A 27,188-nucleotide genomic window follows, 5' to 3' on the forward strand; every position below is an offset into this window, starting at 1 on the left:
TGTTGAAAATAATATCCTCTGACAATTAAAAAATGCGCGTGCAGCGTGACGAATAGTCCCGGTCGGATGAGGAGGTCGTTGTTGTCAGGTCAAAGGTCATGTTGGTCATCTTATTGACGGCTAAATTATTATTCAAAATTTTACTAATATTTAGATTGGGCATGAGCAGGCATTCACAAAAGGAAACGTTATGACAAAAAAAAAAAAAAATTAGAGGAAATTTTGCTTTGACAAAAGGGCACTTTGGGCACCAAAGGGCAAAGGGGCAGGTGCTCAAGCAAGTTCACACAGAGGTTCATTACATTAACTATGATTATGATGCTGTATGTTGTTTTATCATAAAAATTGAATTTTAGTTGTGAAATGATTTACTGACAAGTCTGCATGTGCTGTCTTTTTTAAATAAACTAAATAAAATAAAGATAAATATATTGTTACAGTAAAAATATTAGCATCTCAAGGACAACCGTTCACAGAATGTCTTCTGTTCTGTAATCATCACACACACACACACGTTTGTTTTTGTGAAAAGTTGGTTCATCCCATAGACGTAATGGTTATTTATAATGTACAAACTGTATATTCTATGGCCCTACACCTAACCCTAACCCTCACTGGAAACTTTGTGCATTTTTGCTTTCTCAAAAAAACTCATTCTGTATGATTTATAAGCGTTTTGAAAAATGGTCATAAGTCACCCTCTCCTTGTAATACCTCTGTCATACCAATGTCATTATACAGAGTTGTGTCCTGATATGTCACAAAAACAAGAGCGCGCACACACACACACTGGTGCTTCAAATCAGAGATGATGATACATCATGGAGGATTATCAAAAGAATCATACAATCGTAATTAATATTAAGTAAATAATAATAATTAATTGTACGGTCGTTTATAATTACTATCAATTGTTATTGTAATAATAATTGTGTTTAAAAAGACAGTAATTAAGTGTCCGTTTTATTCATCGGATCTTTCTCGGAGCTATTGCAGATGAGAGCAGTTATCAAATATATCGAAACTACTATATGTTTTAAAATATTGGTGACATATATGGTTTTGTATTAGAGATTGGCACAGTTTCAAATATATTTCAAAAAATATGCGTAAAAAAAATACCTGTATGGACTGGGCTGTACATTTTATGACTATTTCATCATTCATAAAAATGTCACGGTGAGTCGGTGATAACAAAACTGTGATTGGAGCAAGAGCTCCATCAAACGCGGTTGTATTTTTCTTTTATTCAACTCTCACAATGTGAAAGAGACATCAGACTTTGGTCACCGGATTTAATCAATAATTGTTTCTCCAATCAAATTCTCTCCAGGTTTTTTTCCCCCACGTGAGGACAGTTTGGTCCACTGGATGGAGCCCGTCTAATGTTTGTATCTCAGGGAGGAATGGAGGCGTGTCTTTACTGTAAACATGAGTCAGGAAGAACTCCCTAAACTCTTCAGTGCAGATTATTTACGCCTTCTTTAACAGTATTTTCTTCAAATCTAAACTTTTCACTCGACTCTGACTTTGTCCTCGGTAAGATGGTCTTCTGTCTGATAATGACATGACAACATTAGCGAGAGAAATACTGCAGCTGGATTTGGATTATTATTGTCTGTTTAACTACTTTCTATCAGCAGAAAGATTGTAACTTGAGAAATGTAACATGATTTAAGCGTGTGTCAGTATAAATAATGTGCATAAATCTGATTTGTTTAATGAATAGTCCATGAGTTTACTCGAGTGTTTCTGTTGATACTTACTAATAGAAAACATATTATTTTTGTAGTTTTCCAGTGATTATTGTTTACTGTAGGATTCATTGCAGTTTTTGTTTGTCTTTCTATCGCTTTTCTCTACATCTGCAGATACTGCTGGCACCATGACAGTGTTTGAAAACTGTACTGTGGTGTTAGATGTCAAAAATCTGCCTTTTAAAGAGAAGAATAAACTGAGACTAGCTCTTCTGGAGAATGGAGGAAACATCTCATATGTCATCAACAAAGAGGTGTCTGTTCATTTTTACTGTTACGCAACATCTTTCTTTTTTTGTGTTATCATCAAAACTAAAAGAGCAGCTACTCTGAGTGTTTGTTTACATGTAGATAAAGAGTTGGGTTTTAAATTACATTTACACAATTTACAAACATTTGGTTTGTTGAACCCTCTGATACTATTCAATAAAAATAGTTAAAAATACAACAGCAACATTTAAAATCCAGAGACTACATGCATATTATTGCCAGCCACTGAGAACAATTGTTGTTTTTTACTTCTGGTGAAGTAAAGTGATGAATTAACTACTCTAATGCTTGACTAATTTTATGTTGTAATGTAGATGTAGCTGAATTTTATGCTTTACTGTATAATGCGTAAAGTAGGTAACAAGTGTTCTTTGGGCCTATTGAGTCACTAAAGAGCTTTAGTGAATCTTCTGACCTCCGTTTATCTCCTCCAGTGCTCTTTTGTAGTCACTAGCAGTGTGAATGACCTGAGCAGTAACCGGCAGCGCAGCATCCAGAAGCTCCAGATCCCAGTGGTCGGGACGCAGTATGTGTGGAGCTGTCTGGACCAAGGGCATCTCCTGCCTTTGACGGAGCATGATTTGGCCCCACAGCTGGCGTATCCCGGCTCTCAATTCCTTCCCCGTTCAGGTAGGACTTTCTTGTTCCTCGTTTAAGTAATTCTCTTCTTTCTTTGTTAGCACACAATTTTTCTTTCAAGAGACATGTGTTCTTCTGTATTTGTGTACAGTACAGACCAAAAGTTTGGACACACCTTCTCATTCAAAGAGTTTTCTTTATTTTCATGACTGAAAATTATAGATTCACACTGAAGGCATCAAAACTATGAATTAACACATGTGGAATTATATACATAACAAAAAGGTGTGAAACAACTGAAAATATGTCATATTGTAGGTTCTTCAAAGCAGCCACCTTTTGCTTTGATTACTGCTTTGCACACTCTTGGCATTCTCTTGATGAGCTTCAAGATGTAGTCACCTGAAATGGTCTTCAACAGTCTTGAAGGAGTTCCCCGAGAGATGCTTAGCACTTGTTGGCCCTTTTGCCTTCTGTCTGCGGTCCAGCTCACCCCTAAACCATCTCGATTGGGTTCAGGTCCGGTGACTGTGGAGGCCAGGTCATTTGTCTCCTTCTTGGTCAAATAGCCTTGATGCCTTCAGTGTGACTCTACAATTTTCATAGTCATGAAAATAAAGAAAACTCTTTGAATGAGAAGGTGTTTCCAAACTTTTGGTCTGTACTGTATGTTTGTGCTTGTGTTGCAGTGTATTTTCATTAGAAATGTATTAATGTATGAACTAAGTATTAAATGAGATTAAAAAATGTATTTTTATAGCACTGTTGTTGTTTTTCACCATAAAGAGGTAAAAGTGTCGACACACAAACTAGAAAAAGAGAAGTTCAAAGGTCACACTGAGCTCCCAAAGACTGAACTTGAGAAGGGTGGACCCCATCCTGACAGGTTCAGGTGCGCTCTTGTTTTTCTGTCAGTCTCAGAGTTTATTCAACAGTTCTTTGTTTGTTTGTTTTTTTTGTCTGTTTTTAATCTGTTTCTACAGTACTAGTGCTGTTAAGATGTGCTTTTTTTACCTGACTGTATCTTTTTATTTACTCAATGCAGAGTTTATAAAGAAGGCGACCATGGGCTGCCTGAATTTCCTTCTTATTTTCAAGTAGCCAAGTATTCGGTTTTTGAGAGGGTGAGTGAGCATCAGTCACATTAACATTATTAGTGGACATCAGGGGAGAAAATAACATAAATAAATAAAAGGTATGATGAGCCTTCAGCACTGCACCACTGTTTGAAAGTGTTTTCATGTCTGCAAGTGTTTGATTGTGTGTTGCAGGTCAAACCCAAGGCATTGTCTGTTTTGGAGCTGCAGAGTGCCAAAGGCCGAGCAGGCCAGCAGTATCGTGTGTTGTGTTCAGTCTTGCGTGAAGCTGAGGTTTGGTGATCCTGAATGTTGTTTAAAATTCACCTTGTTATGATTGGAGTCACAGATGGTGCTGGAGATGCTGAATTTGTCTTGTGAAGACTGTGATGGGTTTCTCTCGCTATAGACCGCCGTGGTTCAAGACAAGCTTGTGTTCTGCGTGACGTCTGAAGATGCAGTGGAAGCATATCTGCAGCTGATGAAGGAGATGGAGACAGAGGGATTCACAAAGACACACACACTTCCCTCTGAGGTTGAGCGCTTGGCATCCTACAGCCTGCAGCAGGTTAAATAAACACAACGCAGATCTGATTTTATTCATTTGATATGTGTATAACGTGTGTCTAATGTGAAATAATTGCTCACTCTTTTGATTGCAGCTGCTGTTGGAGGAGAAGCTGAACTGCAGCACATTATCACAGGAAGTTGGTGTCTTCGTGGAGCTGGTTTGGACTGAAGCTCTCGGGTCCCTTAATAACATCCTGACAGTCCCTGTCTCCAGAATCAGCCTCAATGATGTGAGAATGAGCTTAGATAACCACACACAGCTCAGTAAAGACGCTGACAGGAGTGGTGTATGTCTAATGGCTCCTGCTGTGTTTATTGGCTCTGTGCTGTTGCAGGTGAGCAGGGTGGAGGGATTGTTACTGCAGGCACAAAAGACGGAGAAAGAGGATGAAGTCAAAGCCCTGCTGGAGGAGGTCAACACTCTTCTACCCCTCAGAATGATCGACCCTCCTTCCAAACACAAGCTTGTGTCTCAGAAGCTAGACCTTTGTCAGGTATCACATACATCAGTTATAGTATCAATTATTATATATATTTTAGGATCAGAGTGTAATGATGTACGCCAAGCCAGTTGAAAAATAGATAAATCATTACTGATTAACACACAGATTTAAAAGAAAAAGAAATAACTAATACAATGATTATCTAGTTTTAATAATAGTCAAATACTGAATGAAATTCCTATATACTTGAAGATTTTGGTAGATGAATTTGGATTTTTAAAAAGCAGTGCAGATTTGACCTTTTTCCTCTTTTATCTCTTCTGTGGTCTCCAGCTGATCAGAGATATTGTGAATGTCAGTGAGGCCACTCTGGGAATCCCCTCGGTCTCATCTTTGGGAAAGTATCGAGCTCTGAGGTGCAGCATTGAGGTTGTTCCACCACAAAACCCTGAGTTTCATGTTGTCTCTCAACTGCTTCAGGACAGGTCAGCTTGATTGTGATGATTGTGGTCTGAATTTCAAACATGAATATATGTCAAAACACATCTTTAAATGATGGTGTTAATCTTGTATCCACTACAGGCCTGTTCAGATTCAGCAGATACTGCGTGTCAGCAGAGGGGTGGAGCTTCAGATGTTTAGGGAGGATTTAGGCAACATTAAACCCCTCCTCCACTCCACTAGTTCCAGCAGCTTTGTTGGAATACTGTCACGGTAAGAGCACATTCTTAAAAAATAAAAAACTTTATTTACATGCAGTGACAAAACAACACACACCTGCAATGTGTCTGTCACATACTTTATATACGTGGAGCTGTAAGTGAAGACAGACAGTGCTTGTGGTTGAACCATGTTTCTTCTGGCTAATATTAAAAACTAAATAAATTATAATTAATGCTCTAGATGAATTTAAGTGTCCCACACACTTATGTACAACTGAACGTAATGTACAAATGAATGGTCATACATTTTGAGATTTGCTAAAGATGACGTTAACCAGTGTTATTAAATCGTTATTATTATAATTTTTTAATATTAACTTCACTGAATTTTGGCAAGTTAATCTCAATTTAACAATCAAGAAAATGAGGAATACAAAAAAAAAAAAAAAATACAATAGACCAATCATGAAAAAAAAAAAACTATATATAATATTTGATTATACATTGAGCAAAAGTTACTAAGTTACTAATTTACAAAGTTACTTTTTGTAAAGTCTATTCAGTTTTTTCTTTTAAAGTCTTTTATTTTTTCATTTTTTAGCTTTTCTGAGAAAACGGTTGATATAAATATGATTAATTGTCATTTGATCAGCATATGGTGTAATTAATTGAATATATATTTTCAAACCTTCTTTATAGAGGTCTGCTGCTGCCCAGGGTTGGAGTTGAACAGCATGGGATCGAGAGAACGGATATCGGTAATCTTGGAGGAGGAATCTACTTCAGTGACTCTCTAAAGTCAGTTATCTTTCGCATTACTCATCTCTTCATGTTACATATTAATAAATAATATGAATCACTTTAATGACAGCTGGAGATTTTATCCAGTCAGTAAGTTTGTTCTCTGTGTTAAAGGACTAGTGTGAAATACTCCAAGCCCAGTGTAACTGACGGCTCTCGGCTGCTGTTGGTGTGTGAAGTGGCGTTGGGTCGGTGTAAGGACCTGCTGAAGAAAGACACCACTTTGACTTGCGCTCCTGACGGCTGTCACAGTGTACACGGAGTCCGCCGCTCTCCCAGCAGACTCTCTGACTTTGAGGTGCTTTTCTTACTCATTTTCTGTGTACTTAAATATTCTGCTTGTGTTTTGGGCTCTGGTGTGACTCTTGCGTTTGTGTTTTTATATTTGACAGGATGATGAGTTTGTTGTCTATAACACAGAGCAGATCAGAATGAAGTATGTGGTCCAGTACAGTCTGGAGGGGGACGAGTTAAAAGAGTTCCAGCCTCATATTAACACTCAGCTCATGCAGATCACGGACACAACCGCTGATGTCTGTGAGTAACATCCAGTGAACAGGACATGCTGAGAGAGACCAGCTTTTATATTTGGAGGAATTAGGACTCCTTGGTGCCAGCATGGTGCCAGGATCAGATTAATAAATAACAATATATTTGCTTGATATTTGCTAAAGGAAAGCAAACTATTTTAGAAAAGAGTATTAAATAATAACATTTAACTGTTGCTCTGTAAAAGTGAATGCTGTAATATTTGTTGCTATATTAAGTCCTACCTCTCAGATAGATCCTTCAGGGTGTCTTGGAGGGGTGAAGTTTCTAAGTCACAACTTCTTGCTACTGGGGTTCCTCAAGGCTCAGTACTTGGACCACTTCTCTTCTCCATCTACATGACGTCATCATGATCTGTCATTTAGAAGAATGGCTTTTCCTATCACTGCTAAGCTGATGACACTTAACTGTCCTTCTCATTTCAACCAGATGATCCGACGGTAGCTGCTCACATTGCATCCTGTCTGAGTGACATTTTTAGCTGGATGAAAGACCATCAACTTCAGCTTAACCTTACTAAGACAGAACTGCTTGTGGTTTTAGCAAACTCATCATTTCATCACAACTACTCGATACAGCTGGGTTTGTCAACCATAACTCCAGGACAGCCAGAAACCTAGTTGTGATCAATCATTAAGCTTAACAGACCATATTGCTAAAACGACCCGGTCCTGCAAATATGCCCTATATAACATTAGGAAGATTAGACCCTTCCTGTCAGAGCAAGCTACACAACTTCTTGTCCAAGCTCTTGTTCTCTCCAGACTGGACTATTGTAACGCCCTCCTGTGCTCTACCACTTGAACTACTGGAACACTTTGGATAAAAGTAACTAAGTCGCTTTGGATAAAAGCAGTGGTTTTGTGTGATTGTGTGTTTTTAGTGTCCAGTGATGATGTTGAAGGTTTGGAGTCCACTAAGAATCCTCTAGAGGAGATGAACGCAGGTTTGCTGGACAGCAGTGGTCAGAAACTTCCTCTACAGGCTGTCAATGTGAAGTGCAAGCTGATGGACCTGCTGTGTCAGGTATGATGCTACAGCAGTGGACTGCGGTGTGGAATTTAAAAGAAATGTTGAGAAATGAGCGAGATAAAGGACTTCTTCACATATAGAAGTACAAGATGGGTAATCAAGCCTAATAAACTGAAACTAGAACAAGGCAGGGACTACTGGGAAAAAAAAGACATGGGAAGAAATTAGAAGCAACAGAATTAACAAACTAAAAGACAGATAATGAAATTCCATGTAGACCAGAACAATGAATTATAATTTCAAATCACAACCCTAACTTTGTCTCCACTTTTACCAGGTCATCATTTTTCAGACCTACACAAACCAGAGTGCTGTTCCCATTGAAGCAAAGTATGTCTTTCCACTGGAGGAGACGGCAGCAGTGTGTGGATTTGAAGCCTTTATCAATGGAAAACACGTCATTGGAAAGGTGCAAATCATTCAGAATTTATCAAATAAAGTCTCTGCTTTTTAACCTCTTTCTCATCAATTTTTCATGGACCTTTTTTTCCTGTAGGTAAAGGAAAAAGAGCAGGCTCGTAAGGAGTACAAGCAAGCCATAGAGAAAGGCCATGGAGCCTACCTGATGGACCAGGATGCACCTGTGAGTTACTGTAACTGATCCGGAGCTGACGTATGTGTGAAAATGTATCAGAAAGCTTCTTTAAGGTCATGTGTTTCTGTGAGACAGGATGTATTTACTATCAGCGTGGGGAATCTTCCTCCTGGAGCCACAGTTCTGATCAAAGTGACGTTCATCACTGAGCTGCTGGTCAGATCAGGCTCTATAATCTTCTCACTGTCCGGCAGCGTGGCACCATGGCAACAGAGCGCCGCCCTTAATCAGACAACTCAGGTATGATGGGCCTTTGTCACTCTGTTTAAAATCCTGTTTGGCCTGATGATTGTTGCAGTGTTTTGACTGACAGTTGTGTTGCATTTCAGGCAACTGTTGAAAAGATTGGTGTGACGGAGCTTCAGTCAGAGGGGTGAGAATCTCAAACGCTGGAGAAATCACAGAGAAATTCACTAAAGATTTACTAAAACTGCATCTGCTGATGAGTAACAATATAGAAGACAATTATTTAATGTAGCATGTCACATCTTTTAAAATCATTTAACACTTAACCTTTAACCTTTATAACATCATGCTTTATATACAGTAGCACCTGGTCTAGTTGAACTGTGGATGGTCACTAAATAAGGCACAGGGTTGTTGTAACTCTCTTTGATTTGTTCCTTCTCTCTTTCTTCAGAGAGTTTTCTCTGTCTATGTCAATTGAAATGCCTTATGAGATCATCAACTTGAGCTCTTCACACCGCATCAAAACCAAGGTTATTAATTTGACTAAATACTGTATTTTCTGAAGTGAAAGAAACAATCATTTGTGACCCATATTAACAGTTTTAGTGTTTTCTCCACTCAGAGGACAGACTGTAAGGCAGTGATCAGCACGTTACCGGGACAGACTCTGGGATCTGAAGGGTTACAGGTGTCCTTCAGTCTTTCTAATATCCACATGCCCAGGATGTGGGTCGAGAACCGTCCGGATAAAGATAGTCAGGTAAAGAAATCTGATTTTAATCTGTTTTTCTGTGTCTTGGATATTTATCAGCATATTGCAGACAAAAATCTTACGCAGCGTGACAATAATGAAGACTGATTCTGATCTGATCTCTGCAGGCCTGCATGCTGGTGTTTTATCCTGACTTTAAGTCAATCGGGGTGTCCAGCTCTGGAGGTCCGTCCAGTGTGAGCGATGTGGTCATTCTACTGGACTCCTCCAAGTCCATGCGGGGAGACGCCATGCTAAACGCTCGCAGGATTGCCCTTCAAGTCCTCAAATCTCTGGACCACTCACTGAAGATCAACATCATCTCTTTCAGCACTGGTTAGTGCTCACTGAAACTATCTGATTTTGTTTTATCGAGCATCAAGTGGACATTTTCATTTCTCTATTATTCTTGTGATCAGAGTGAAGCATTGTGGGTAAATGTGTGTTTTTACAGATTACAAGGAAGCGTTTCCTGCACCATTGCCTTTATTTGAGGCATCTGAAGCAGCCAGAAAGTTTATTATGGTGAGGAATGTTTAAAAATTATTAAAGATGGTTCTGAATCTCAGTTCCTTTGCGTCTCATTGCATTTTCCCTCTCTTCAGTCGTGTAGCGGCTCTGGTGGCAGCACTGATCTGTGGCGGCCTCTCCGGATCCTGAGTCTGCTGCCTCCCTGCCGGGGCGTGAGGAACATCCTGCTGCTCTCTGATGGACATGTTCAGAACCAGCCTCTGACCCTACAGCTGGTCCGAGAAAACTCCTGCCACACGCGCCTCTTCACCTGCGGACTCAGGTCTGCCTTTAAACAAATCCCTTTATTTTTCTCCTTCACTTCCAATGAATTTCTGAACCTACAGTTTGATTGTGTTTGTGTTTGTCTAGCTTGACAGCCAATCGTCATATGCTCAGAGCTTTGGCTCAGGCAGGTGGAGGAACATATGAATTTTTTGACACAAAGATGAAACACACTTGGACAGAGAAGGTGAGTAACGCTCTTTATTTGTTTAGTTTTTTTAATAACTTAAAAGGAAAGATAATCTTTGCAATATGGGCCAGTCTGAGGCTTGAGTTGAAGACATTTGTGGGTAATTTCAGGTGCGTGCTCAGGTTGAGCGTATGGAGTCTCCAGGCTGCAGATCAGTGGCAGTGAAGTGGCAGCAGTTTAGTCCCACAGCGCCCCGTCCTGTTCAAGCCCCTTCACAGCTTCACGCCCTCTTCAGTGACTGTCACTCTCTGGTGTACGGCTTTGTGCCTCACTGCACTCAGGTACACACACTGTACTGTTATATTAGTGCATATAAGTAAAGATGATTAAATATTCTTCTTTGTGTTCATTTATGGACAAGCAATATGGAAACACCTTGATTATTTAAATTAGAAATAATGTACAGCTGTATAAATAATTAAATCTTAAATCTAAATCTCAATTGTCATTTCAATCAATATACTGTGTGTAATACACTATAAAGACTGAATTAAACAGTTATTTGTATATTTATTGTTTTGAATTGTGTACTATTTACTCGTTTAGGCAACACTGTTTGGTGATTTGAGTGGACAAGAGATCAAAACCATGGTTTCCACCACAGAACTACAAAAGACAAAAGGAACCGTGAGTCAGCATTAAATACTTCATATAATCTGAAACATCATCAGTTATTCATCAGGAGTTAGAAGTGTGTGTGTGTGTGTGTGTGTGTGTGTGTGTGTAGTTCCTTCACAAGTTAACAGCAAGAGCGATCATCAGAGACTATGAAGATGGCATTCTAGGCAACAGTGAGGCAGAACACGAGGTACAATATTTGGCTAAACAATGGTCATTTTTTTATAACTGTCAGATTTTCTAACAGAAGAACTTAACTTGCTGTCTTTTTTCTCTTTTCTATCAGGGGAAGAAAGCAGAGCTGAAGTCCTACATCATTGAGCTCAGTAAAGAGTTCTCCATCTTGTCCCAGTTCACAAGTTTTGTCGCCATTGAAGAGAGGGTACGATTACTGCTAATTTAAGGATTATGTGTTCAGATCATTCCTTGAACATATATTACAAAATAAAAATGAATGAAAACTATATTTTTACATATTTATTTACAAATTTACCCAAAAAAGGCAAAGGCACAAATCCAATTAAATATTTATAATCAAAATATATTATTTCAACAAAATGTTAATGAAAATGTTGTTTATAAATAAATAATTTAAAATTAAAACAGAATAAAAAGATCCGTGCACAATGAGAATTGCATTTTCTGACTTATGACACTTAATGGCCAAGTGGGGGAAATGTATTACCAATGCTGATAAATAAAAAATACCAACATTGTTTTGGCCTTGACGATGTCACTCAACTTCTACTAAAGTGTGAAATATAAAAATCAAACTGAATGACTTCTGTAACCTCAGTTGCTCTTTGCAGGACCAGAATGAGCTTGACACTGGATTCACAGATATTCCCAAAATCATATCAGAAGAGGATGTGGATATTTTACCATACATGGGCTGGACTAAAGAGAAGCTGAAAGATGTAAGGGTAACAACAAAATGGTCTTTTACAACTTTTGTCATATAAATGTAGCACCATGTAATGTATTCACAACAATGCATTTAATATATATATTTATTTGTATTTTATTTATTTTTTTTCAGATAGAATCAAAAGAATTGTCCAGTAGCAGCTCCTCGTATCATGTTTTGGATAAGGATTACATGGAAGAATGCATCTGGAATGAAATATCTTTTGAAATGGATCATTACGAAATGGAGGAGGCTGTGGGATCTAATGATTATTTTCTAGAAGGGTCTGCAGAACCACCTGTCCCTCAGCCATTATGTTATGCTACTTGTACCATCCAGAGTCCTCCTCATTCTGATAGGAGCACTTTCGGTTTCATAGGCTCACACAAGGATTTTCCAGATTTGGATGAGTTTGGTATTTCCACTCCAGAACCTTACAGGGGCCATAAGACAAAGGCTCCCCGTCGCCGGGCTTACCCTATGAGGGACAGGCTTCCCATTCACGCTGGTGTAATGCCTGTTTGTTATTCCTCCAGGATTGAGGAGCATCCCTTTTACGATACTACCTCAGAGTGTTATTTATATAGGAAAAGAGGAAAGGCACGCTTGCCACAACGTTTTTCACAACCTCAAGACACTTTGTCAAAACTGAGAAGGAAATCTGACACAGTGGCCTGGAATGAGCTGTTTGACCTTCAGCATGAGGTGTTTACACATGATTTAAAACACTAGATTATATACAGTATGTAAATGTTTGAGGGGATTTAAACATATGCGTTGTGTTTGGATACAGGATGGATACTGGGAGTGCACTGACAGGCTGAGCAGCTTCCTCAACCTGGACATAGACTTTTTTGCCAATGTCTTCCTTAGGGAGAAAGGCATCCGTTCTTTTGGTAAGATGTTTTACATGCTTGTTTCTGGTCTGGTCCATATTGCAGATTATTCTCTACAAGAACCGCTCATTTAGACAGGAAGAGACACCTGACTGACACGTAAAGCAACCAATCACAGTTTGTTTATATGTGACATGTAGGTGCCATATGTACCTTGTGAGCACAACTGTTTCCAGACAGACTGAGAAAAACACCTGTGCCTTTACTGTGTAACACCATCCAATCACAGTAAAGCTCTCTAGACTGAGAAAGTGCTTTCCTGTTTAAAGTGCAGTATGCATCAGGCTGAATCTGAATATAGTTTCAAATAATCTAATCTTTATTTTTGAGGCTCAGTTTGTCAGTGTGAATCAGTTAATCAGTCAGATGTTTTGTGTGTCAGGTGTGAAGGCTCATGCTGACATTCTGAGGCTGGTGGCGACTCTGCTGGTGCTGCAGCTGATCCGGGTGAAGAAGCTGGCAGTGGGACAGCTGCTCGAGTCTCTCCTCCGGCTGAAAGAGTCCCAGGAGCCCAGGTACCAGCTCACGTCCTCATGCAGCGCATTGATTTACTCTTGTATTTTTGGTGTCCATGACTTTGTACTCTTCTCCATTCAGACCGATGTACTGGGAAGCAGTGAAGAGGGCCGTGGACTGGGCCTGCCGGACAGACAGACAGTATCCGTGTGTGTGCAGCAGGCTGGAGATCGGCTGGGATTGGGAATCATCTACACGTCAACTACTGGGCTGTGATTCTCCACACCCATATTCCCCACTCAGACCTGTTCTGGAGAGACGTACAGGTGTATCAGTCATGTAGAAACTGGACAGACACTTCCCTCTTCATTGACAGTTGCTGCTTCACTTTGCAGTTTGCCTAATATTGCTTGCTTAATAAATGTCTTTATGAGACTGAAAATTATATTTGGACACCTGAACTTAATAAGATGCTTGAATGTCATTGCATTTAAAAGAAAAGATAAAAAAGTGCCCTTTTTGCTAGAACTTTTTTTTCTGAACTATTTTGTTCAGACAATTGTCAATGTGATTTTTAGTGGCCATTTGAAGTCATTTCTCCTCAAATTCACACTGATGTTCATTACATTAACTATGATTATGATGCTGTATGTTGTTTTATCATAAAAATTTAATTTTAGTTGTGAAATGTTTTACTGTTTTACTGCATGTGCTGTCTTTTTAAAATAAACTAAATAAAATAAAGATAAATATATTGTTACAGTAAAAAATATTAGCATCTCAAGGACAACCGTTCACAGAATGTCTTCTGTTCTGTAATCGTCACACACACACACACACACACACACACTGTTGCAGATGAGAGCAGTTATCAAATATATCGAAACTACTCTATATTTTAAATATTGGTGACATTTATGGTTTTGTATTAGAGATTGGCACAGTTTCAAATATATTTCAAATAAATATGCGTAAAAAAAAACCTGTATGGACTGGGCTGTACATTTTCTGACTATTTCATCAGTCATAAAAATGTCACGGTGAGTCGGTGATAACAAAACTGTGATTGGAGCAAGAGCTCCATCAAACGCGGTTGTATTTTTCTTTTATTCAACTCTCACAATGTGAAAAAGACATCAGACTTTGGTCACCGGATTTAATCAATAATTGTTTCTCCAATCAAATTCTCTCCAGGTTTTTTTCCCCCACGTGAGGACAGTTTGGTCCACTGGATGGAGCCCGTCTAATGTTTGTATCTCAGGGAGGAATGGAGGCGTGTCTTTACTGTAAACATGAGTCAGGAAGAACTCCTTAAACTCTTCAGTGCAGATTATTTACGCCTTCTTTAACAGTATTTTCTTCAAATCTAAACTTTTCACTCGACTCTGACTTTGTCCTCGGTAAGATGTTCTTCTGTCTGATAATGACATGACAACATTAGCGAGAGAAATACTGCAGCTGGATTTGGATTATTATTGTCTGTTTAACTACTTTCTATCAGCAGAAAGATTGTAACTTGAGAAATGTAACATGATTTAAGCGTGTGTCAATATAAATAATGTGCATAAATCTGATTTGTTTAATGAATAGTCCATGAGTTTACTCGAGTGTTTCTGTTGATACTTACTAATAGAAAACATATTATTTTTGTAGTTTTCCAGTGATTATTGTTTACTGTAGGATTCATTGCAGTTTTTCTTTGTCTTTCTATCGCTTTTCTCTACATCTGCAGATACTGCTGGCACCATGACAGTGTTTGAAAACTGTACTGTGGTGTTAGATGTCAAAAATCTGCCTTTTAAAGAGAAGAATAAACTGAGACTAGCTCTTCTGGAGAATGGAGGAAACATCTCATATTTCATCATCAAGGAGGTGTCTGTTCATTTTTACTGTTACGCAACATCTTTCTTTTTTTGTGTTATCATCAAAACTAAAAGAGCAGCTACTCTGAGTGTTTGTTTACATGTAGATAAAGAGTTGGGTTTTAAATGACATTTACACTATTTACAAACATTTGGTTTGTTGAACCCTCTGATACTATTCAATAAAAATAGTTAAAAATACAACAGCAACATTTATAATCCAGAGACTAGATGCATATTATTGCCAGCCGCTGAGAACAATTGTTTTTTTTACTTCTGGTGAAGTAAAGTGATGAAGTAACTACTCTAATGCTTGACTAATTTTATGTTGTAATGTAGATGTAGCTGAATTTTATGCTTTACTGTATAATGCGTAAAGTAGGTAACAAGTGTTCTTTGGTCCTATTGAGTCACTAAAGAGCTTTAGTGAATCTTCTGACCTCCGTTTATCTCCTCCAGTGCTCTTTTGTAGTCACTAGCAGTGTGAATGACCTGAGCAGTAACCGGCAGCGCAGCATCCAGAAGCTCCAGATCCCAGTGGTCGGGACGCAGTATGTGTGGAGCTGTCTGGACCAAGGGCATCTCCTGCCTTTGACGGAGCATGATTTGGCCCCACAGCTGGCGTATCCCGGCCCTCAACTCCTTCCCCGTTCAGGTAGGACTTTCTTGTTCCTCGTTTAAGTAATTCTCTTCTTTCTTTGTTAAAACAGATGTTTGTCTCGAGTGATACTGTAAGATTTACTTACATCAGATGTTAAAAGAGGTGGATTGACAGATGGAAGTGTCACAGCCAGATTAGATTTATTTGCTCACAGTGGGTGTGTTTTTTCTGTATTTGTGTATGTTTCTGCTTGTGTTGCAGTGCATTTTTGTTGAGAAATGTTTTTGATTTTATATTTGGGTTATAAAAGTGAGATTTAACAATTTATCTCTATTGCAAGGTTGAGCTCATGTTTTTTTTTCACTATAAAGAAGTTAAGGTGTCGACACACAAACTAGAAAAAGAGAAGTTCAAAGGTCACACTGAAATCACAAAGACTGAGCTTGAGAAGGGTGGACCCCGTCCTGACAGGTTCAGGTGCGCTCTTGTTTTTTTGTCAGTCTCAGAGTTTATTCAACTTTTTTATCAGTTTCAACAGCACTTGTCCTGTTAAGATGTGCTTTTTTACCTGACTGTATCTTTTTATTTACTCAATGCAGAGTTTATAAAGAAGGCGACCATGGCCTGCCTGAATTTCCTTCTTATTTTCAAGTAGCCAAGTATTCGGTTTCTGAGAGGGTGAGTGAGCATCAGTCACATTAACATTATTAGTGGACATCAGGGGAGAAAATAACATAAATAAATAAAAGGTATGATGAGCCTTCAGCACTGCACCACTGTTTGAAAGTGTTTTCATGTCTGCAAGTGTTTGATTGTGTGTTGCAGGTCAAACCCAAGGCTTTGTCTGTTTTGGAGCTGCAGAGTGCCAAAGGCCGAGCAGGCCAGCAGTATCGTGTGTTGTGTTCAGTCTTGCGTGAAGCTGAGGTTTGGTGAACCTGAATGTTGTTTAAAATTCACCTTGTTATGATTGGAGTCACAGATGGTGCTGGAGATGCTGAATTTGTCTTGTGATGACTGTGATGGCTTTTTTCTCACTATAGACCGCTGTGGTTCAAGACAAGCTTGTGTTCTGCGTGACGTCTGAAGATGCAGTGGAAGCATATCTGCAGCTGATGAAGGAGATGGAGACAGAGGGATTCACAAAGACACACACACTTCCACCTGAGATTGAGCGCTTGGCATCCTACAGCCTGCAGCAGGTTAAATAAACACAATGCAGATCTGATTTTATTCATTTGATATGTGTATAACGTGTGTTTAATGTGAAATAATTGCTCACTCTTTTGATTGCAGCTGCTGTTGGAGGAGAAGCTGAACTGCAGCACATTATCACAGGAAGTTGGTGTCTTTGTGGAGCTGGTTTGGACTGAAGCTCTCGGGTCCCTTAATAACATCCTGACAGTCCCTGTCTCCAGAATCAGCCTCAATGATGTGAGAATGAGCTTAGATAACCACACACAGCTCAGTAAAGACGCTGACAGGAGTGGTGTATGTCTAATGGCTCCTGCTGTGTTTATTGGCTCTGTGCTGTTGCAGGTGAGCAGGGTGGAGGGATTGTTACTGCAGGCACAAAAGACGGAGAAAGAGGATGAAGTCAAAGCCCTGCTGGAGGAGGTCAACACTCTTCTACCCCTCAGAATGATCGACCCTCCTTCCAAACACAAGCTTGTGTCTCAGAAACTAGACCTTTGTCAGGTATCACATACATCAGTTATAGTATCAATTATTATATATATTTTAGGATCAGAGTGTAATGATGTATGCCAAGCCAGTTGAAAAATAGATAAATCATTACTGATTAACACACAGATTTAAAAGAAAAAGAAATAACTAATACAATGATTATCTAGTTTTAATAATAGTCAAATACTGAATGAAATTCCTATATACTTGAAGATTTTGGTAGATGAATTTGGATTTTTAAAAAGCAGTGCAGATTTTACCTTTTTCCTCTTTTATCTCTTCTGTGGTCTCCAGCTGATCAGAGATATTGTAAATGTCAGTGAGGCCACTCTGGGAATCCCCTCGCTCTCGTCTTTGGGAAAGTATCGAGCTCTGAGGTGCAGCATTGAGGTTGTTCCACCACAAAACCCTGAGTTTCATGTTGTCTCTCAACTGCTTCAGGACAGGTCAGCTTGATTGTGATGATTGTGGTCTGAAGTTCAAACATGAATATATGTCAAAACACATCTTTAAATGATGGTGTTAATCTTGTATCCATTACAGGCCTGTTCAGATTCAGCAGATACTGCGTGTCAGCAGAGGGGTGGAGCTTCAGATGTTTAGGGAGGATTTAGGCAAAATTAAACCCCTCCTCCACTCCACTAGTTCCAGCAGCTTTGTTGGAATACTGTCACGGTAAGAGCGCATTCTTAAAAATAAAAAACTTTTTTTACATGCAGTGACAAAACAACGCACATCTACAGTGTGTCTGTCACATACCATATATACTGTACCATAGAGCAGTAAGTGAAGACAGACAGTGCTTGTGGTTGAACCATGTTTCTTCTGGCTAATATTAAAAACTAAATAAATTATAATTAATGCTCCATATGAATTTAAGTGTCCCACACACTTATGTACAACTGAACGTAATGTACAAATGAATGGTCATACATTTTGAGATTTGCTAAAGATGACGTTAACCAGTGTTATTAAATTGTTATTATTATTATTTTTTTATATTAACTTCACTGAATTTTGGCAAGTTAATCTCAATTTAACAATCAAGAAAATGAGGAATACAAAAAAAAAAAAAAATACAATAGACCAATCATGAAAAAAAAAAAACGATATATAATATTTGATTATACATTGAGCGAAAGTTACTAAGTTACTAATTTACAAAGTTACTTTTTGTAAAGTCTATTCAGTTTTTTCTTTTAAAGTCTTTTATTTTTTCATTTTTTAGCTTTTCTGAGAAAATGGTTGATATAAATATGATTAATTGTCATTTGATCAGCATATGGTGTAATTAATTGAATATATATTTTCAAACCTTCTTTATAGAGGTCTGCTGCTGCCCAGGGTTGGAGTTGAACAGCATGGGATAGAGAGAACGGATATCGGTAATCTTGGAGGAGGAATCTACTTCAGTGACTCTCTAAAGTCAGTTATCTTTAGCATTACTCATCTCTTCATGTTACATATTAATAAATAATATGAATCACTTTAATGACAGCTGGAGATTTTATCCACTCAGTAAGTTTGTTCTCTGTGTTAAAGGACTAGTGTGAAATACTCCAAGCCCAGTGTAACTGACGGCTCTCGGCTGCTGTTGGTGTGTGAAGTGGCGTTGGGTCGGTGTAAGGACCTGCTGAAGAAAAACACCACTTTGACTTGCGCTCCTGACGGCTGTCACAGTGTACACGGAGTCCGCCGCTCTCCCAGCAGACTCTCTGACTTTGAGGTGCTTTTCTTACTCATTTTCTGATGTGATGTGATCTGATCTGATGTGACCCTTGCGTTTGTGTTTTTATATTTGACAGGATGATGAGTTTGTCGTCTATAACACAGAGCAGATCAGAATGAAGTATGTGGTTCAGTACAGTCTGGAGGGGGACGAGTTAAAAGAGTTCCAGCCTCATATTAACACTCAGCTCATGCAGATCACGGACACAACCGCTGATGTCTGTGAGTAACATCCAGTGAACAGGACATGCTGAGAGAGACCAGCTTTTATATTTGGAGGAATTAGGACTCCTTGGTGCCAGCATGGTGCCAGGATCAGATTAATAAATTACAATATATTTGCTTGATATTTGCTAAAGGAAAGCAAACTATTTTAGAAAAGAGTATTAAATAATAACATTTAACTGTTGCTCTGTAAAAGTGAATGCTGTAATGTTTGTTGCTATATTAAGTCCTACCTCTCAGATAGATCCTTCAGGGTGTCTTGGAGTGGTGAAGTTTCTAAATCACAACTTCTTGCTACTGGGGTTCCTCAAGGCTCAGTACTTGGACCACTTCTCTTCTCCATCTACATGACGTCATCATGATCTGTCATTTAGAAGAATGGCTTTTCCTATCACTGCTAAGCTGATGACACTTAACTCTACTTCTCATTTCAACCAGATGATCCGACGGTAGCTGCTCACATTGCAGCCTGTCTGAGTGACATTTTTAGCTGGATGAAAGACCATCAACTTCAGCTTAACCTTACTAAGACAGAACTGCTGGTGGTTCTAGCAAACTCATCGTTTCATCACAACTACTCTATACAGCTGGGTTCGTCAACCATAACTCCAGGACAGCCAGAAACCTAGTTGTGATCGATCATTAAGCTTAACAGACCATATTGCTAAAACGACCCGGTCCTGCAAATATGCCCTATATAACATTAGGAAGATTAGACCCTTCCTGTCAGAGCAAGCTACACAACTTCTTGTCCAAGCTCTTGTTCTCTCCAGACTGGACTATTGTAATGCCCTCCTGTGCTCTACCACTTGAACTACAGGAACACTTTGGATAAAAGTAACTAAGTCGCTTTGGATAAAAGCAGTGGTTTTGTGTGATTGTGTGTTTTTAGTGTCCAGTGATGACGGTGAGGGATTGGAGTCCACTAAGAATCCTCTAGAGGAGATGAACGCAGGTTTGCTGGACAGCAGTGGTCAGAAACTTCCTCTACAGGCTGTCAATGTGAAGTGCAAGCTGATGGACCTGCTGTGTCAGGTATGATGCTACAGCAGTGGACTGCGGTGTGGAATTTAAAAGAAATGTTGAGAAATGAGCGAGATAAAGGACTTCTTCACATATAGAAGTACAAGATGGGTAATCAAACCTAATAAACTGAAACTAGAACAAGGCAGCGACTACTGGAAAAAAAAGACATGGGAAGAAATAAGATGCAACAGAATTAACAAACTAAAAGACAGATAATGAAATTCTATGTAGACCAGAACAATGAATTATAATTTCAAATCACAACCGTAACTTTGTCTCCACTTTTACCAGGTCATCATTTTTCAGACCTACACAAACCAGAGTGCTGTTCCCATTGAAGCAAAGTATGTCTTTCCACTGGAGGAGACGGCAGCAGTGTGTGGATTTGAAGCCTTTATCAATGGAAAACACGTCATTGGAAAGGTGCAAATCATTCAGAATTTATCAAATAAAATCTCTGCTTTTTAACCTCTTTCTCATCAATTTTTTTATGGATCTTTTTGTCCTGTAGGTAAAGGAAAAAGAGCAGGCTCGTAAGGAGTACAAGCAAGCCATAGAGAAAGGCCATGGAGCCTACCTGATGGACCAGGATGCACCTGTGAGTTACTGTAACTGATCCGGAGCTGACGTATGTGTGAAAATGTATCAGAAAGCTTCTTTAAGGTCATGTGTTTCTGTGAGACAGGATGTATTTACTATCAGTGTGGGGAATCTTCCTCCTGGAGCCACAGTTCTGATCAAAGTGACGTTCATCACTGAGCTGCTGGTCAGATCAGGCTCTATAATCTTCTCACTGTCCGGCAGCGTGGCACCATGGCAACAGAGCGCCGCCCTTAATCAGACAACTCAGGTATGATGGGCCTTTGTCACTCTGTTTAACATCCTGTTTGGCCTGATGATTGTTGCAGTGTTTTGACTGACAGTTGTGTTGCATTTCAGGCAACTGTTGAAAAGATTGGTGTGACGGAGCTTCAGTCAGAGGGGTGAGAATCTCAAACGCTGGAGAAATCACAGAGAAATTCACTAAAGATTCACTAAAACTGCATCTGCTGATGAGTAACAATATAGAAGACAATTATTTAATGTAGCATGTCACATCTTTTAAAATCATTTAACACTTAACCTTTAACCTTTATAACATCATGCTTTATATACAGTAGCACCTGGTCTAGTTGAACTGTGGATGGTCACTAAATAAGGCACAGGGTTGTTTTAACTCTCTTTGATTTGTTCCCTCTCTCTTTCTTCAGAGAGTTTTCTCTGTCTATGTCAATTGAAATGCCTTATGAGATCATCAACTTGAGCTCTTCACACCGCATCAAAACCAAGGTTATTAATTTGACTAAATACTGTATTTTCTGAAGTAAAAGAAACAATCGTTTGTGAACCATATTAACAGTTTTAGTGTTTTCTCCACTCAGAGGACAGACTGTAAGGCAGTGATCAGCACGTTACCGGGACAGACTCTGGGATCTGAAGGGTTACAGGTGTCCTTCAGTCTTTCTAATATCCACATGCCCAGGATGTGGGTCGAGAACCATCCGGATAAAGATAGTCAGGTAAAGAAATCTGATTTTAATCTGTTTTTCTGTGTCTTGGATATTTATCAGCATATTGCAGACAAAAATCTTACGCAGCGTGACAATAATGAAGACTGATTCTGATCTGATCTCTGCAGGCCTGCATGCTGGTGTTTTATCCTGACTTTAAGTCAATCGGGGTGTCCAGCTCTGGAGGTCCGTCCAGTGTGAGCGATGTGGTCATTCTACTGGACTCCTCCAAGTCCATGCGGGGAGACGCCATGCTAAACGCTCGCAGGATTGCCCTTCAAGCCCTCAAATCTCTGGACCACTCACTGAAGATCAACATCATCTCTTTCAGCACTGGTTAGTGCTCACTGAAACTATCTGATTTTGTTTTATCGAGCATCACGTGGACATTTTCATTTCTCTATTATTCTTGTGATCAGGGTGAAGCATTGTGGGTAAATGTGTGTTTTTACAGATTACAAGGAAGCGTTTCCTGCACCAGTGCCTTTATTTGAGGCAACTGAAGCAGCCAGAAAGTTTATTATGGTGAGGAATGTTTAAAAATGGTTAAAGATGGTTCTGAATCTCAGTTCCTTTGCGTCTCATTGCATTTTCCCTCTCTTCAGTCGTGTAGCGGCTCTGGTGGCAGCACTGATCTGTGGCGGCCTCTCCGGATCCTGAGTCTGCTGCCTCCCTGCCGGGGCGTGAGGAACATCCTGCTGCTCTCTGATGGACATGTTCAGAACCAGCCTCTGACCCTACAGCTGGTCCGAGAAAACTCCTGCCACACGCGTCTCTTCACCTGCGGACTCAGGTCTGCCTTTAAACAAATCCCTTTATTTTTCTCCTTCACTTCAAATGAATTTCTGAACCTACAGTTTGATTGTGTTTGTGTTTGTCTAGCTTGACAGCCAATCGTCATATGCTCAGAGCTTTGGCTCAGGCAGGTGGAGGAACATATGAATTTTTTGACACAAAGACGAAACACACTTGGACAGAGAAGGTGAGTAACGCTCTTTATTTGTTTAGTTTTTTTAATAACTTAAAAGGAAAGATAATCTTTGCAATATGGGCCAGTCTGAGGCTTGAGTTGAAGACATTTGTGGGTAATTTCAGGTGCGTGCTCAGGTTGAGCGTATGGAGTCTCCAGGCTGCAGATCAGTGGCAGTGAAGTGGCAGCAGTTTAGTCCCACAGCGCCCCGTCCTGTTCAAGCCCCTTCACAGCTTCACGCCCTCTTCAGTGACTGTCACTCTCTGGTGTACGGCTTTGTGCCTCACTGCACTCAGGTACACACACTGTACTGTTATATTAGTGCATATAAGTAAAGATGATTAAATATTCTTCTTTGTGTTCATTTATTGACAAGCAGTATGGAAAACACCTTGATTATTTAAATTAGAAATAATGTACAGCTGTATAAATAATAAAATCTTAAATCTAAATCTCAATTGTCATTTCAATCAATATACTGTGTGTAATACACTATAAAGACTGAATTAAACAGTTATTTGTATATTTATTGTTTTGAATTGTGTACTATTTACTCGTTTAGGCAACACTGTTTGGTGATTTGAGTGGACAAGAGATCAAAACCATGGTTTCCACCACAGAACTACAAAAGACAAAAGGAACCGTGAGTCAGCATTAAATACTTCATATAATCTGAAACCTCATCAGTTATTCATCAGGAGTTAGAAGTGTGTGTGTGTGTGTGTGTGTGTGTAGTTCCTTCACAAGTTAACAGCAAGAGCGATCATCAGAGACTATGAAGATGGCATTCTAGGCAACAGTGAGGCAGAACACGAGGTACAATATTTGGCTACATAATGGTCATTTTTATATAACTGTCAGATTTTCTAACAGAAGAACTTAACTTGCTGTCTTTTTTCTCTTTTCTATCAGGGGAAGAAAGCAGAGCTGAAGTCCTACATCATTGAGCTCAGTAAAGAGTTCTCCATCTTGTCCCAGTTCACAAGTTTTGTCGCAATTGAAGAGAGGGTATGATTACTGCTAATTTAAGGATTATGTGTTCAGATCATTCCTTGAACATATATTACAAAATAAAAATGAATGAAAACTATATTTTTACATATTTATTTACAGATTTACCCAAAAAAGGCTAAGGCACAAATCCAATTAAATATTTATAATCAAAATATATTATTTCAACAAAATGTTAATGAAAATGTTGTTTATAAATAAATAATTTAAAATTAAAACAAAATAAAAAGATCCGTGCACATTGAGAATTGCATTTTCTGACTTATGACACTTAATGGCTAAGTGGGGGAAAGGTTTTACCAATGCTGATAAATAAAAAATACCAACATTGTTTTGGCCTTGACGATGTCCCTCAACTTCTACTAAAGTGTGAAATATAAAAATCAAACTGAATGACTTCTGTAACCTCAGTTGCTCTTTGCAGGACCAGAATGAGCTTGACACTGGATTCACAGATATTCCCAAAATCATATCAGAAGAGGATGTGGATATTTTACCATACATGGGCTGGACTAAAGAGAAGCCGAAAGATGTATGGGTAACAACAAAATGGTCTTTTACAACTTTTGTCATATAAATGTAGCACCATGTAATGTATTCAAAACAATGCATTTAATTATTATTTTTTTTTTTTTTACAGATGGAATCAGAAGAATTGTCCAGTAGTAGCTCCTCCTATAATTATTTGCATGGGGATTACATGGAAGAATGCATTTGGAATGAAATATCTTATGATAATTGTGAAATGGAGGAGGCTGTGGGATCTAGTGATTATTTTCTAGAAGGGTCGGCAGAGCCTTACAGTGGCCTTGCCATCGCAGGTGACCACTGTTGTTTAACTGCTCCAGAGCCTCCCTATAGCTGGGCTGCCACTCCGACCTTTAAGTCCATTTCTTCCTCCATGAGTGACAGGCCTCCCCTTCACGCTGCCGTAATGCCTGCTTGTTATTCCTCCATGAGTGACGAGCGTCCCTTTTACGAAAATGCCTCGGTGCCTAATTTCCATCAGTATTCTCATATATCTGCATCATCAGATTATTTGTCCAGAGATGACAGCGTTCCTCCTGTTGGTCCCAGTGTGCAAAGTACTAGATCCATATGTGAAAGACGTCCCATTTTAAATGCCAGCAGTGCACATGTCATACAGTTTGCAGGTTCTCCTGATTCTACTCCTCTTGATTTCACACGGTCCATGTTCAGGACCCCCCCGTCACCTTCTCCTCCTCCTCCTCCAAGCTTGATAGCTGCTGTCCGCTCAAATTCTTCTCAGTTGCACTTTCCCCCTACATTTAGAGACTCCAGAAGAACCCCCAGTCTTTTGAGTGAGTCTCTGAATTGGTGTTGCTCATCAGATGAAGATTTCTTTGAAGCACCTCCTCAACAACAAGCACAACAGCAACAAGAAGTGATGCTAGAGGCGGAACTAAGGAAGAAACTGATATGTATTAATTCTCTGAGTGCTGCGCCTGGTAAGTTGACTCTGATTGATGAGGCTGATGGGGTTTCCTCTGTGATCATTGTTCAGATGGATTAAAACATTTTCCATTCTTTGTGCCATTTCTCATGAAGCTGCAGACAGTTTCTCTCTCGAGTTTGACACTTCTCGATATTGGAAAAAAAAAACAATGACTTGCTTGGCACAACGTTTTTCACAACCTCAAGACACTTTGTCAAAACTGAGAAGGAAATCTGACACAGTGGCCTGGAATGAGCTGTTTGACCTTCAGCATGAGGTGTTTACACATGATTTAAAACACTAGATTATATACAGTATGTAAATGTTTGAGGGAATTTGAACATATCCGTTGTGTTTGGATACAGGATGGATACTGGGAGTGCACTGACAGGCTGAGCAGCTTCCTCAACCTGGACATAGACTTTTTTGCCAATGTCTTCCTTAAGGAGAAAGGCATCCGCTCTTTTGGTAAGATTTTTTACATGCTTGTTTCTGGTCTGGTCCATATTGCAGATTATTCTCAACAAGAACCACTCATTTAGACAGGAAGAGACACCTGACTGACACATAAAGCCAGTGGTGGTAAGTAACGAAGTAAAAATACTTTGCTACTTTACTTAAGTATTTTTTTCGGGGATTTGTACTTTACTTGAGTATGTTTTATTTGCATCTACTTTCACTTTTACTCTACTACTTTATTAAAGACGAAGTTTACTTTTTACTCCGATACATTTCCCCATGCTTCAAGTATTTATTACACTGATTTTACAAACCAATGAAAAATTTGGTTTTCTTTTGAAAAAAAAGAACGCGTGACTTCGCGAGTTCTTTGCCAACATACGCTCACACAGCAGTTAGTTCAATATGGAAGATGACCGCTAAAATAGGTGATAGTGCAGCTCTTGCTGCCCGCAATGATCCCGAGATTCCCGACAGGGATCACCCATGGCCATATCTCAAGGATATGTTTGAATTCACTGAAGTCAAGGGAGATTCTTATTGGCTGAGATGTCTTCTTTGCCTGCCACGGGTGAATTAAATTTCAGTAGGGCTGTGCAAAAAATCGAATGCGATTTTCATGCTCATCTCATCAGTAACGCTCCTGTAATTAGTAGTATATATTTCCAGCACATGCGTTCAGATCAGGGTCGCCAGGTTTTCACAACAAATCCTGACCAGTTGCTTCTCAAAACTAGTCCAAAATAGCCAAAAACGCATTTCCAGGAGGTTCCCCGATAAAAATTGCTTCCCGGGGTTAAAATATATGTTTATTGGAAGGGTTGCCTTGATAAAATTTACATTTTAGGCGCTAAATATCAAGTAATTGGGATTGGGGTTTCTTCGACCGGCGGACATGAAAAACAACCACAGACTTGGCAACACTGGTTCAGGTGGAGCGGCAGTTACTACACAGAGCCGTAGTCTTCCGACAACTAACACAAAATCGCTTTCAAAATCGAGAAAAAAAATCGATTTTGTGTAGATTGTCAGTGAATTATTATCTGTGTAGTATATGCCAACCAGTGTTGCCAAGTCTGTGGTTGTTTTTCATGTCCGCAGGTCGAAGCGACCAATACCAATAACATGATATTTAGCCCATAAAAATGCGAATTACAGAATTTTCATTTTTGGGAGAACTAATTCTTTAAAGAGGTGGTTCTTCCTCATTGATATTCTGAAACAGTCTTACCTTGTATCTTGCACATCTTCTGTTTGATGCAGCTATGATGTTATGGAACATCTCTATTGGAAGTTCAATCCCTATACTGCGATAAGGTTCTTCATTGTCTCTTGATTGTAAATCTAACAAATTCTTAAGTATCTAATCTCATCATTTGTTCAATTAAAACACTGCATATCACTCCCAAAACAACTGATCTGCTTAATTATTGATATTTACAGTTCATTTGAATATTTACTTTTTACTTTCGGTACTTAAG

The 27,188-nt window shown here is 39.2% G+C and overlaps 2 protein-coding genes across 9 annotated transcripts in view; both read left to right on the forward strand.

Annotated features, from left to right (window-relative positions):
• The window catches only part of LOC113053421 (poly [ADP-ribose] polymerase 4-like), a 27,730-nt gene extending 13,612 nt beyond the window's left edge, over nucleotides 1-14,118 (forward strand). Inside the window, exon 35 of the mRNA XM_026218434.1 lies at nucleotides 13,499-14,118. The gene's annotated coding sequence lies outside the window, so the exon portion shown is untranslated. The remainder of the gene's footprint in view (nucleotides 1-13,498) is intronic.
• LOC113053419 (poly [ADP-ribose] polymerase 4-like) overlaps nucleotides 1,381-27,188 on the forward strand; it is a 26,808-nt gene continuing 1,000 nt past the window's right edge. The window contains exons 1-34 of one of the 8 annotated variants that reach the window (XM_026218421.1): nucleotides 1,381-1,539; nucleotides 1,872-2,011; nucleotides 2,462-2,657; nucleotides 3,393-3,400; nucleotides 15,979-16,076; nucleotides 16,199-16,277; nucleotides 16,425-16,523; nucleotides 16,640-16,798; nucleotides 16,893-17,030; nucleotides 17,136-17,294; nucleotides 17,577-17,728; nucleotides 17,826-17,957; nucleotides 18,609-18,707; nucleotides 18,825-19,008; nucleotides 19,088-19,232; nucleotides 20,128-20,270; nucleotides 20,553-20,684; nucleotides 20,773-20,859; nucleotides 20,947-21,111; nucleotides 21,201-21,244; nucleotides 21,512-21,590; nucleotides 21,683-21,820; nucleotides 21,940-22,147; nucleotides 22,266-22,336; nucleotides 22,417-22,604; nucleotides 22,694-22,793; nucleotides 22,907-23,077; nucleotides 23,344-23,424; nucleotides 23,517-23,597; nucleotides 23,694-23,789; nucleotides 24,217-24,330; nucleotides 24,433-25,261; nucleotides 25,362-25,525; nucleotides 25,614-25,716. In XM_026218421.1, the coding sequence (XP_026074206.1) occupies nucleotides 1,886-2,011; nucleotides 2,462-2,657; nucleotides 3,393-3,400; nucleotides 15,979-16,076; nucleotides 16,199-16,277; nucleotides 16,425-16,523; nucleotides 16,640-16,798; nucleotides 16,893-17,030; nucleotides 17,136-17,294; nucleotides 17,577-17,728; nucleotides 17,826-17,957; nucleotides 18,609-18,707; nucleotides 18,825-19,008; nucleotides 19,088-19,232; nucleotides 20,128-20,270; nucleotides 20,553-20,684; nucleotides 20,773-20,859; nucleotides 20,947-21,111; nucleotides 21,201-21,244; nucleotides 21,512-21,590; nucleotides 21,683-21,820; nucleotides 21,940-22,147; nucleotides 22,266-22,336; nucleotides 22,417-22,604; nucleotides 22,694-22,793; nucleotides 22,907-23,077; nucleotides 23,344-23,424; nucleotides 23,517-23,597; nucleotides 23,694-23,789; nucleotides 24,217-24,330; nucleotides 24,433-25,261; nucleotides 25,362-25,525; nucleotides 25,614-25,716 (4,768 nt within the window). In that variant the 5' untranslated portion in view covers nucleotides 1,381-1,539; nucleotides 1,872-1,885. Of the gene's footprint in view, nucleotides 1,540-1,871; nucleotides 2,012-2,461; nucleotides 2,658-3,392; nucleotides 3,499-3,651; nucleotides 3,731-3,877; nucleotides 3,977-4,091; nucleotides 4,251-4,344; nucleotides 4,483-4,587; nucleotides 4,747-5,028; nucleotides 5,181-5,277; nucleotides 5,410-6,056; nucleotides 6,156-6,272; nucleotides 6,457-6,550; nucleotides 6,696-7,590; nucleotides 7,734-8,016; nucleotides 8,149-8,235; nucleotides 8,323-8,409; nucleotides 8,575-8,663; nucleotides 8,708-8,974; nucleotides 9,054-9,145; nucleotides 9,284-9,402; nucleotides 9,611-9,728; nucleotides 9,800-9,879; nucleotides 10,068-10,156; nucleotides 10,257-10,369; nucleotides 10,541-10,805; nucleotides 10,887-10,986; nucleotides 11,068-11,163; nucleotides 11,260-11,686; nucleotides 11,801-11,916; nucleotides 12,490-12,577; nucleotides 12,681-13,062; nucleotides 13,196-13,277; nucleotides 14,119-14,428; nucleotides 14,537-14,868; nucleotides 15,009-15,457; nucleotides 15,654-15,970; nucleotides 16,077-16,198; nucleotides 16,278-16,424; nucleotides 16,524-16,639; nucleotides 16,799-16,892; nucleotides 17,031-17,135; nucleotides 17,295-17,576; nucleotides 17,729-17,825; nucleotides 17,958-18,608; nucleotides 18,708-18,824; nucleotides 19,009-19,087; nucleotides 19,233-20,127; nucleotides 20,271-20,552; nucleotides 20,685-20,772; nucleotides 20,860-20,946; nucleotides 21,112-21,200; nucleotides 21,245-21,511; nucleotides 21,591-21,682; nucleotides 21,821-21,939; nucleotides 22,148-22,265; nucleotides 22,337-22,416; nucleotides 22,605-22,693; nucleotides 22,794-22,906; nucleotides 23,078-23,343; nucleotides 23,425-23,516; nucleotides 23,598-23,693; nucleotides 23,790-24,216; nucleotides 24,331-24,432; nucleotides 25,262-25,361; nucleotides 25,526-25,613; nucleotides 25,717-27,188 lie in introns of those variants that run through there. The other 7 variants (XM_026218427.1, XM_026218425.1, XM_026218424.1 and 4 more) reach the window with 7 other exon arrangements.

The sequence above is a fragment of the Carassius auratus genome, chromosome 34 (assembly GCF_003368295.1).
Source record: "Carassius auratus strain Wakin chromosome 34, ASM336829v1, whole genome shotgun sequence".
NCBI classification, from domain to species: Eukaryota; Metazoa; Chordata; class Actinopteri; order Cypriniformes; family Cyprinidae; genus Carassius; species Carassius auratus.